The sequence below is a fragment of the Oncorhynchus nerka genome, linkage group LG20 (assembly GCF_034236695.1).
Source record: "Oncorhynchus nerka isolate Pitt River linkage group LG20, Oner_Uvic_2.0, whole genome shotgun sequence".
Classification (NCBI taxonomy): Eukaryota; Metazoa; Chordata; class Actinopteri; order Salmoniformes; family Salmonidae; genus Oncorhynchus; species Oncorhynchus nerka.
This window is the reverse complement of record NC_088415.1, coordinates 8,338,473-8,349,732: the sequence shown is the minus strand read 5'-3', so window position 1 is coordinate 8,349,732 and position 11,260 is coordinate 8,338,473. Positions and strand designations below refer to the sequence as shown.

General features: G+C 45.6%; 1 protein-coding gene across 1 annotated transcript; it reads left to right on the top strand.

Moving 5' to 3' along the window:
• Window positions 1-7,851: 7,851 nt before the first annotated feature.
• LOC115101927 (RNA-binding protein 15-like) lies at window positions 7,852-11,251 on the top strand. Its single transcript, XM_065005190.1, has one exon. The coding sequence runs from the start codon at window positions 7,984-7,986 to the stop codon at window positions 10,576-10,578; it is 2,595 nt and encodes an 864-aa protein (XP_064861262.1). The 5' UTR covers window positions 7,852-7,983; the 3' UTR covers window positions 10,579-11,251.
• The last annotated feature ends 9 nt before the right edge of the window (window positions 11,252-11,260 follow it).

Below are 11,260 nucleotides of genomic sequence, written 5' to 3'. Positions count from 1 at the left end.
CAAATTGATCAGAAATACAGTGTAGACATTGTTAATGTTGTAAATTACTATTGTAGCTGGAAACGGCTGATTTTCTTATGGAATATCTACATAGGTGTACAGAGGCCCATTATCAGCAACTATCACTCCTGTGTAACAATGGCACATTGTGTTAGCTAATCCAAGTTTATCATTTTAAAAGGCTAATTGATCATTAGAAAACCCTTTTGCAATTATGTTAGCACAGCTGAAAACTATTGTGCTGATTAAAGAAGCAATACAACTGGCCTTCTTTAGACTAGTTGAGTATCTGGAGCATCAGCATTGTAGGTTCGATTACAGGCTCAAAATTACCAGAAACAAAGAACTTTCTTCCGAAACTCGTTAATCTATTCTTGTTTTGAGAAATTAAGGCTTTTCCATGCGAGAAATTGTCAAGAAACTGAAGATCTCGTACAACGCTGTGTACTACTCCCTTCACAGAACAGCGCAAACTGGTTCTAACCAGAATAGAAAGAGGAGTGGGAGGCTCCGGTGCACAACTGAGCAAGAGGAGAATTACATTAGAGTGTCTAGTTTGACAAACAGACGCCTCACAAGTCTTCAACTGGCAGCTTCATTAAATAGTACCCCCAAAATACCAGTCTCAACGTCAACAGTGAAATGGCGACTTCTAGGCAGAGTTCGTCTGTTCAGTGCCTGTGTTCTTTTTCCCATCTTAATCTTTTATTTTTATTGGCCAGTCAGATATGTTTTTTCTTTGCAACTCTGCCTAGAAGGCCAGCATCCTGGAGTCGCCTCGCCACTGTTGACGTTAAGACTGGTGTTTTGCGGGTACTATTTAATGAAGCTGCCAGTTGAGGACTTGTGAGGCGTCTCTTGCTTAGTTGGGCATAAATATAAATATATTAAAATAAATATATTAAATATATTAAAAACATTGTTTTCTTCATAAATCTATACACAGTACCCCATAATGACCAAGTGAAAACAGGTTGTTAGACATTTTAGCAAATGTATTAAACATAAAAAACAGAAATACCTTATTTACATAAGTATTCTGACCCTTTTCTATGAGACTCGAAATTAAGCTCATGTGCATCCTGTTTCCATTGATCATCCTTGAGCAGTTTCTACAACTTGATTGGAATCCACCTGTGGTAAATTCAATTAATTGGACATGATTTGGAAAGGCACACACCTGTATATATAAGGTCCCACAGTTGACAGTGTATGTCAGAGCAAAAACCAAGCCATGAGGTCGAAGGAATTGTCCGTAGAGCTCCGAGACAGGATTGTGTCGAGGCACAGATCTGGGGAAGGGTACCAAAACATCTGCAGTACTGTACTTTTGGTAATGTACGGTATGTTTGTAGAACATTTTACACATTTATTTTAAAAAAATGAAAAGCTGAAATGTCTTGGGTCAATAAGTATTCAACACTTTCAACACTGAATAAGTTCAGGAGGAAATATTTGGTTAACAGGTCACATAATAAGTTTACTCTGTGTGCAATAATAGTGTTCAACATGATTTTTTTAACGACTACCTCATCTCTGTATCCCACAAATACAAATATCTGTAAGGTCCCTCAGTCGAGCAGTGAACTTCAAACAAAGATTCAACCACAAAGACCAGGGAGGTTTTCCATTGCCTCGCAAAGTAGGTCACCTATTGGTAGATGGGTCAAAATAAAAAGCAGACATTGAATATCCCTTTGAGCATGGTGAAGTTGTTAATAACACTTTGGATGGTGTATCAATACACCCAGTCACTACAGAGATATAGGCGTCCGTCCTATATCTTCCAGTTGCCGGAGAGGAAGGAAACCGCTCAGGGATTTCACTATGAGGCCAATGGTGACTTTAAAACAGTTAAGAGTTTAATGGCTTTAATAGGAGAAAACTGTAGATTAATCAACAACATTGTAGTTACTCGACAATAATAACCTAATTGACAGAGTGAAAAGAAGGAAGTATAGAATAAACAATATTCCTACACAACATCCAGGTTTGTCCATTGAGGTGTGCTGAGGGAGGGGCTCTGTGTGTGTGTGTGGTGTGTATGTAGCAGTATAGCTGGCCTCACATCAAGAGGCCTTCGGATGGCACCCCATGCATCAGTTTAAAGTGGTAGGCCTATTAATGAAAAACTAACTGAGCGACTGCACTATGCCATTGATGATGAAGTGTAGGCCGGCTATCAGGCATCCCTCCAGAGTCCCCGCTCCGTATTGAGAATGCAGGGTCTACCTAGTTCACATCTGGCAACAGAGAGGGTCAACCCAAAAACTCAAATGAATGATGAGCTATGAAGAAATTGGGGTTATAATTCCCTGGTCGTTTCTTCATTTATTTATTTTTATCACAAGGAGTATTTTATGGAGAGGTGATTAATTACTGTATACTGATAGGCCCTTGACTTGACACAGTGGTGGTGTGGCATGATTTTCCACATTACATATGGGTTTCAATGACCCAGGGAAAGCCTTCATGAGTTATTGTAACTCATGGAGACAATGGCCGAACGTGCACAAAGATGTTGGAGTTCAGACATGACGTCATTGTTTTAAACATATCCAAATGGTTTTCAAACTAAGGCATGGTTCAATGCGCCAATAAATCCTCACAATCCACTTTACATTTTTTTTTTTTAATTAGCGGTGTCTTGGCGCTAATATTGGGATCATGTATACTGTGATAATGACCCATACAAAAATAAATGTAATGGAGAGCAATGTATAAGAAGGGATTGGTGGTAAATGCACGGCCTTGTCATTTTTATACACCACCGTTATTGGGGTCTCCTTAGACCAGAGGGAAGAGTGGCCCCTACTGGCCCTCCAACAACACTTCCAGCAGCATCTGGTCTCCCATCCAAGGGTCGAACATGCCCAACCCTGCAGGGCAGTTTAGCTTCAGAGGCAAACAAGCCAGCAGTAGGATGCAGCATGATGGTGTGGTTGCTGGCTACTATTGATTGGAGGAAGATGAAGATAACTACATGCTCTTTCTGTGTGTAATGTCTTCTCATCAATGGCTGGTGCTGCTCTGAACTGTAGAGTTGCGTGGCACCACCCCATCTGGTAAACATGACAAGATGGTAAACATGACAAGATGATGAACATGACAAGATGCCCAATACGTGTCAGCTAGCCATACCGGACAATCTGGGAGATTTTTTTTGGTAATGCATCTTCTCTGGGTTAAAAATGATGTACAGTGAAAGACAGATCCTTCAAAGCTACTTTGCTTCCCCAAGTGGTTAGATTGCTATGGGCAAATATTTGGTGCTCTCTCTCTTACTCCCATCCTCCCTTCCCTCTCGTTACTTCAGTGCTATGACAGCAATGCTGGAACAGATTAGATGCCAGCCAGTCCCCTCCCGGCCTCCCCTGATCTGTGCCTTGTTTTGTGTAAGCCGACATGTGGTTTCAATAGAAGAGCTGAGCATAGTAGAGGGAGTGAAAAGCAAACCCGTCAGAGACACTTTCCACACCCACATACAGCTTTCAAATTCCAGCCAGACCCTAGGAGACAGCAGCAGCGCCATATTCATTAGGCACCAAATGGAAGAAAGCAGACGGAAACAGGGAGGGATGACTACTTGGATTTGTGCAATAAGAAATGCACATTTTCATTTTCTGTTTCAGACTGTTTTATAACGTTTTCCCTTGTCCCAATGAATACACCCCAGCATTCACTCTCCAGCTGCACAGCCCCAGCACTGATTAAACCTCAGATGAAGTGGAAGAGATAAGAGGAGCCTTCGGAGCAGAGCAGAAATTAAGGAGACGGATGAATGGCCTGTGGAAACCAAGAAGAGGAAATAGTGTAATAGCGTATAGGCCTCCGACTCACAATGAATGAGTCATGTGGTCTCTCAAAGTAACATTTACTGTAATGTTTAAAGTTGAGGTATCAGACTCTCAAAATAGAGGTGTTAAACTATAAAAAACAGACAAGAGTTAACATTACATAGGATGATGCAGTGAAATTGACATGTAAAATGTGTCATTACATTTGCTTTACTTCAGGCGATTGTATAAAACGCCAGTCAGTACAGTGAGTACTATAAACGTTTTGTATTAAAATGATAACTCTCTCCACTGGCTTCCAGTTGAAGCTCGCATCCGCTACAAGACCATGGTGCTTGCCTACGGAGCTGTGAGGGGAACGGCACCTCAGTAGCTCCAGGCTCTGATCAGGCCCTACACCCAAACAAGGGCACTGCGTTCATCCACCTCTGGCCTGCTCGCCTCCCTACCACTGAGGAAGTACAGTTCCCGCTCAGCCCAGTCAAAACTGTTCGCTGCTCTGGCCCCCCAATGGTGGAACAAACTCCCTCACGACGCCAGGACAGCGGAGTCAATCACCACCTTCCATAGACACCTGAAACCCCACCTCTTTAAGGAATACCTAGGATAGGATAAAGTAATCCTTCTCACCCCCCTTAAAAGATTTAGATGCACTATTGTAAAGTGGCTGCTCCACTGGATGTCATAAGGTGAATGCACCAATTTGTAAGTCGCTCTGGATAAGAGCGTCTGCTAAATGACTTAAATGTAATGTAATGTAAATGACAGTAGTTCATCATCTGTCCCTATTCATTGCAAAATACTCTGGAGACAAGATGACTCAACATTTCTCTAAAGCCTAGTCAGTCAGAGTGAAAATTAACTATTTTAACCGGAAAAAAGTGTGTAGAGCTCATTGAATTAGCTACTTAAGTTGCATTCCAAGTAAACTCAGGAGTACAGGAGCTAGTGTATCTTAACTCAGTAAACCAGGCTAAAATATGCAGGCCTACCCTGCGTTGCTGTTTATCATTAGTGCAACAGTGTCATCCATCAAAAACACCATAGAGTGGTGGCTTAGGTCCTAGGTGTGCGACAAACGTTCCTCATCCATGTCCGACACACACACACACACACACACACACACACACACACACACAGGCTCTTTATTCGGGGTCATTGGGTGAGGGCTGTCACTGGCGCCTGTACATACATATATTGACCTCATTACCCAAAGAAATACCTCTGATGGTGTCATTAAATGTGCAAAGCTGTCGTTCCGACCGTAGTTTCAAGAAGTACACCAAGCTTTTGATCTATGCCACAGACGTACCTTGACTGCCCTGAATCATAAACTAGTGATGCCGTGTCTGTGCTGCTATTCTGACCTCTCACATCATGCTCATGATCAGGCATCTAAGCCACAGGAGGCTGCTGAGGGGAGGAAAGCTCATAGTAATGGCTGGAATGGAGTGAATGGAATAGCATCAAACATACAGAAACCATGTGTTTAATGTGTTCAGTACCATTCCATTCAATACCGTTCCAGCCATTCCATTCAAGCCCGTCCTCCCCCAATTAACTGCTGTGATCTAGGTCAGTAATCATTAAGTATCTCAGATTAGGAGTGCAGATCTAGGATCAATTTAGCATTATTATAATTTGAGATTTAAAAAAAAAGAATAAAATCATACAATATCATACAAGGGCAGGGGTAAACTTATCCTATAACAGCAATCCTACTCTGAGAAGCTTGATGTGATTAATCGGCATTAACAGTTTTGTACCTATTAGCTCATAATTGCCAGCATGCGGTGTAGGCCTACAGGGCCCTACTGTAACTGTCAACATGAGAGGTAATAGAATTAAGATGAGAGAGAGAGCTCAGCTATAAGTGTCAGGTTGCTTTGGGTTTTATTTCAAAGGAGAGAGAAGAAAGGGTAGAATAGATTTAGCAGCTGATCTGAAGGGAGGGGGGGTTAAGTTAATACCCCCCCCCCCCCCCCCACCTCGCTGCTTTAACAGCCTCCACTCTTCTGGGTAGGCTTTCCAGTAGATGTTGGAACATTGCTGTGTGGACTTGCTTCCATTCAGCCACAAAAGCATTTGTGAGGTCGGGCACTAATGTAGTACGGCGATTAGGCCTGGCTCGCAGTCGGCGTTCCAATTCATCCCAAAGGTGTGTGATGGAGTTGAGGTCAGGGTTCTGTGCAGGTCAAGCAAGTTCTTCCACACCAATCTCAACAAACCATTTCTGTGCACGGGGGCATTGTCATGCATAAACAGGAAAGGGCTTTCCCCAAACTGTTTCCACAAAGTTGGAAGCACAGAATCGTATAGAATGTCATGGTATTGAACTAAGACGCCTAGCCCAAACCATTAAAGACAGCCCTAGACCATTACTCCTCCTCCACCAAACTTTACAGTTGGCACTATGCATTCGGGCAGGTAGTGTTCTCCTGCCATCAGCTAAACCAAGATCCATCCGTTGAACTGCCAGATGGGGAAGCGTGATTCATCACTCCAGAGAACATGTTTCCAGAGTCCAATGGCTGCGAGATTTACACCACTCCAGCTGACGCTTGGCATTGCACATGGTGATTTTAGGCTTGTGTGTGGCTGCTCGGCCATGGAAACCCATTTCCTGCAGCTCGCAATGAACAATTATTGTGCTGACATTGCTTCAAGAGGCAGTTTGGAAATGGGTAGTGAGTGTTGCACCCGAGGAAAGACAATTTTTACGTGCTATGCACTTCAGCGGCCCCATTCTGTGAGCTTGTGTGGCCTATCACTGAGCCGTTGTTGCTCCTAGACGTTTCCACTTCACAATAACAGCACTTACAGTTGACTGGGGCAGCTCTAGCAGGGCAGGAATTTGACAAACTGACTCATTGGAAAGGTGGCATCCTATGATGGTGCCACATTGAAAGTCACTGAGCTCTTATTTTGATTGAACCTTTATTTAACTAGGCAAGTCCGTTAAGAACAAATTCTTATTTACAATGACGTCCTACCCCCGGCCAAACCCTCCCCTAACCCGGACGACGCTGGGCCAATTGTGCGCCGCCCTATGGGACTCCTGATCCCGGCCGGTTGTGATACAGCCCGGGATCTAACCAGTTTCTGTAGTGACACCTCTAGCACTGAGATGCAGTGCCTTAGACCGCTGCGCCACTTGGTAGCAAAGTACGGGCAATTCTACTGCCAATATTTGTCTATGGAGATTGCATGGCCATCCGCTCGATTTTATACACCTGTCAGCAACGGGTGTGGCTGAAATAGCTGAATCCACTAATTTGAAGGTATGTCCACATACTTTTGGTCCTGTAGTGTATGTCAATCTTGGAAAAAACAAACAATGATGACCAGTTAACACATAGGCCTGCCTACTTAGTACAATCGACCCCATCCCAAGGGGAAACACTGACCAAAACTAAGGTTAATACCCTGTCACATACAGGCCGATATAGGCCTACTGAGACTGACTATTGGCTGTCTTATAAACATTTTGACCAAAAGCACTTTAAGTATATTCTGAAAAACACAACACATACAGTAGTTAATGTATTTGCTTAAGCCGCTACTGCATGGTTACAAGACACTAACCACTGCATGGTTACAAGTAAGTTTTAGTATGCTACTCAGATGGCACCATCATGTGGAGAGATTGCAAAAGTACCGCTTTAGACAGAGAAAATTGAAATTGAAAAAATATTGTAAATTTTCGAACCCCACTGAAATAGTTTTATACAATTAATTTAAAAAAAACTCTCACAATGCATGCCTTTTAAAAACCTAGTGCAAAATAGAATGGTGTTGTATTCCTCCTTTGTGCAGTGTTTTACAAAAAATGTGTAGTACACTTTATTATGATCAATAATACTAGTTATTTTAAAACATAGATAACTAAATATAGAACGCATGGCTGTATGCTAAACAACTTTTAACCAAAACAAATATTGTTAGAGTTTCTGTTATTTCTGATTTGACTGACATCCACTGTAAACATGTTGGTTGTTTTCCACACAGTTTTCAGTCCAATCAGCTCGAAGGGGCGGGCTCTGATAGAATTCCAGACAAAATGGCGGATGTTGTTGATTTGCGGCAGGGTCAGTGATAATCGGAGTTCACCTTTTCACTGATTTACTGCAAGACATTATACAGAAATAATATAAGACAAGTCATAATCGTTGTATGGTGAGCTGCAATGAAAGGCAAAGAAAGGTCACCGATTAAAAAGCGTTCTCGGGCTTTGGATGATATCCGAGACAGGGGAGGAGGCCACCCGCCCAGCAAGAAAATGAGGGCTATCTCGGTTTCCAGTGGGAGTAATAATGGGAATAGCTCGACTAAAAGTGACGGAGGATCTACGAGAAGGAGTTTGTTGGGTGACAAGAGAGTCCGGGATGTTGATGGACATGTATCGAGTCGAACCGGTGGGAGTAACCATAGCTATCCCGTTGCTGCTGCAACCTCTACCGGTAAGAACCACAACCTGGGTTTGACACTCGATTTAGCCGCGGCAAGGACTAATGCTCGCGGCGAGCGTGTTCCGCCTCCACCTAACAACAACGAGAGTGAGTACAAAACTCTCAAAATCAGTGAACTGGGCACCCAGTTGAGCGATGAAGACATAGAAGATGGACTTTTCCACGAATTCAAAAAATTCGGGGACGTGAGTGTCAAAATAAGCCGCAGCAACGACGAGAGAATTGCGTTTGTCAACTTCAGAAAGCCCGAGGATGCCAGAGCTGCTAAACACGCACGGGGCAGGTTAGTACTTTATGACCGACCTCTGAAAATCGATGCAGTGTACATTAACAGGAGGAGAAGCCGTTCTCCAGTTGAGCGAGTTGACAGAGACCCATATGTTGGAGCCCCAGGCCACAGACACTTACACACCCAGAGACCCCTCTCCCCATCTGTGCTTGGATACAGAGACTACAGACTACAGCAGCTGGCCCTTGGGCGCCTCCCTCCTCCCCCACCCCCTCCTTTGCCCAGAGACCTAGAGCGGGAGAGGGAGTATGCCCTGTTTGAAGCCAGGGTGCGCCCAGGTCCAGCTTTCATTGCAGAGAGAGCTTCTGCTTTCCGCGATGAGGATTTTATCTCCCCAGAGGATGACCAAAGAGCTAACAGAACGCTGTTTCTGGGCAACTTGGACATCACTGTCACAGAGACAGACCTGAGACGGGCCTTCGACAGGTTTGGGTTGATAACAGAGGTGGATATTAAGCCCACACGGGGACAGACCAGCACATACGGGTTCCTCAAGTTTGAGAATCTCGACATGGCCCACCGCGCCAAACTCACCATGTCTGGGAAGATAGTGGGCCGTAACCCCATAAAGATTGGCTATGGTAAGGCCACCCCCACCACACGCCTATGGGTGGGTGGGCTCGGACCCTGGGTCCCCCTAGCAGCATTGGCCAGAGAGTTTGACCGCTTTGGTACAATAAGGACCATTGACTACAGAAAGGGGGACACCTGGGCTTACATACAGTACGAGAGCCTTGACGCTGCTCAGGCTGCGTGCACACACATGCGTGGCTTCCCTCTGGGGGGGCCCGAGAGGAGACTCAGGGTGGACTTTGCAGACACAGAGCACCACTACCAGCAGCAGTTCCTTCAGCCTCTTCCTCTACCCTCCTTCGACATGGTGGCAGAGGCTTTCATCCACCGCGCCACAGCTGAGCCCCCGAGGGACAGGACTTCACCACTGCTCCACTTCAGAGAGAGAGAACTGGGTTTCCCCGGGGCCGAGTGGCCCCCCATCCCGGCTATGCGTGAGCGGGTACGTCCCGGGACCTTTGAGCCGCTGGAGCGGGACCGGCGGCCGGGAGGGAGGGAGCCTTGGTCTCTGGAGCGAGAGCTGGCGGGGCGCGGCTGCGACCCAAGACGGAAACGACACCTTATGGATGACGGTCGCCATCTTGACGTCTCTCCTGACAGCACTGACCGCACGGCACGCCGACACCGAGGGGGTCCAACCCCAGATGGTAGCCCCAACGGGGGCCGCTTCAGTGACTCAGAGCGTACCCCTCGTGGCGGCGACGACAGACCCTCCCCTGGACGAGACCGTCGCCTCAGTCTGGAGCATCCTGGCGGGGGGGACAGGAGACTAAAGAGCCAGGGGAGTCTTGCCGAAAGAGGGGCCTCCAGCAGTGGCCTCTCATCCTCAGCAGGGGAGCGGAAACGTAAAGCCGGCGACAGCAGCAGCAAAGGACCCGGAGCTAAGAGGGATCGCTCCTCAGACCAGGGCGGCTCTAAAGGCAGTCAGTCATCCAAGCTGAGCCTGGCCTGGCATGGCATGCTCCTCCTGAAGAACAGCAACTTCCCCGCCAACATGCACCTCCTGGAGGGTCACCAGGGCGTGGCCAAGGACCTCCTCGTCGACGGCCCCACTGGGAGACAGGTTGGGGAGCTCAAGATCACCCAGCGTCTCCGCCTCGACCAGCCCAAGCTGGACGAGGTCTCCAGACGCATCAAAGCGGCCGGCCCCGGCGGCTACGCCGTCCTCCTGGCGGTTCCCGGTTCCGGCGGCGAGGAGGTGTCGTCGACGGACCCTGCAGCTTCCACCCAGCGTCCTCTCCGCAATCTGGTGTCCTACCTGCAACAGAAGCAGGCAGCTGGAGTCATCAGCCTGCCCGTTGGAGGCAGCCGGGATAAGGACCACCAGGGTGTTCTCCATGCGTTCCCTCCCTGTGAGTTCTCACAGCAGTTCATTGATGCCTCGGCTAAAGCTCTGGCCAAAACCGACGAGGACTATCTGGTGATGGTCGTGGTGCGAGGTCCATCATAACTACAATCAGATAGAGGAAGCAAAACATCAATGATATTGTAAAAAAAGAAGAAAAACAACTACTATTGCATGCTGTGTGTTGAGTTCTGCCTCATGGGGTGCTACTAGAGAGTAGGGTTATGGGGAGGATAGGCTATGTCACTATTTTTCCCACCAAAATAAGTATAAAATGTCCCCCTGGAAGTCAACAAATGTGTAATTTTGGAACCCTGTTTTATAAAGGGTTTGATCATTTCTAGCCAGTATTTGCAGAAACAATTCTGCTGGAATATTATAAAAGGGGGACGTTCTATAAATAAAATGAAAAATCTACTGTAATTTAAAATGAGGTATAATGGCCCCTTTTTTGTTTTCATTTAGGAAAACTTGAACCAACCGCTGTTTGTAAAAGTTGAAACTTTTGTCTTAAGATTTGCTCTGCTGTTAGTGTGTGGTTGTATTATGTATATGTTATACTACTTTATGCTTATTACAATCAGTTGGTGTCATTTAAAGTTAATTATATATTTTTAGCAAAATAGTCACCTCAAAACCCTTTGTTCACTAACCATTTCTTTATTCTAAATGTCACATTTTGAGAAAGATTACCATCAGGCCCTGTTTTGACTGGTATGGTGAGGCTATAAATCATTCCGTTTGGATTTCTCATAAAAAAAATTATTGAGGACATTAATGTTGGGAT

Bases quoted from the DNA above. Each gene is read 5' to 3' on its own strand.
- LOC115101927 (XM_065005190.1), top strand. From the start codon at position 7,984: ATGAAAGGCAAAGAAAGGTCACCGATTAAAAAGCGTTCTCGGGCTTTG.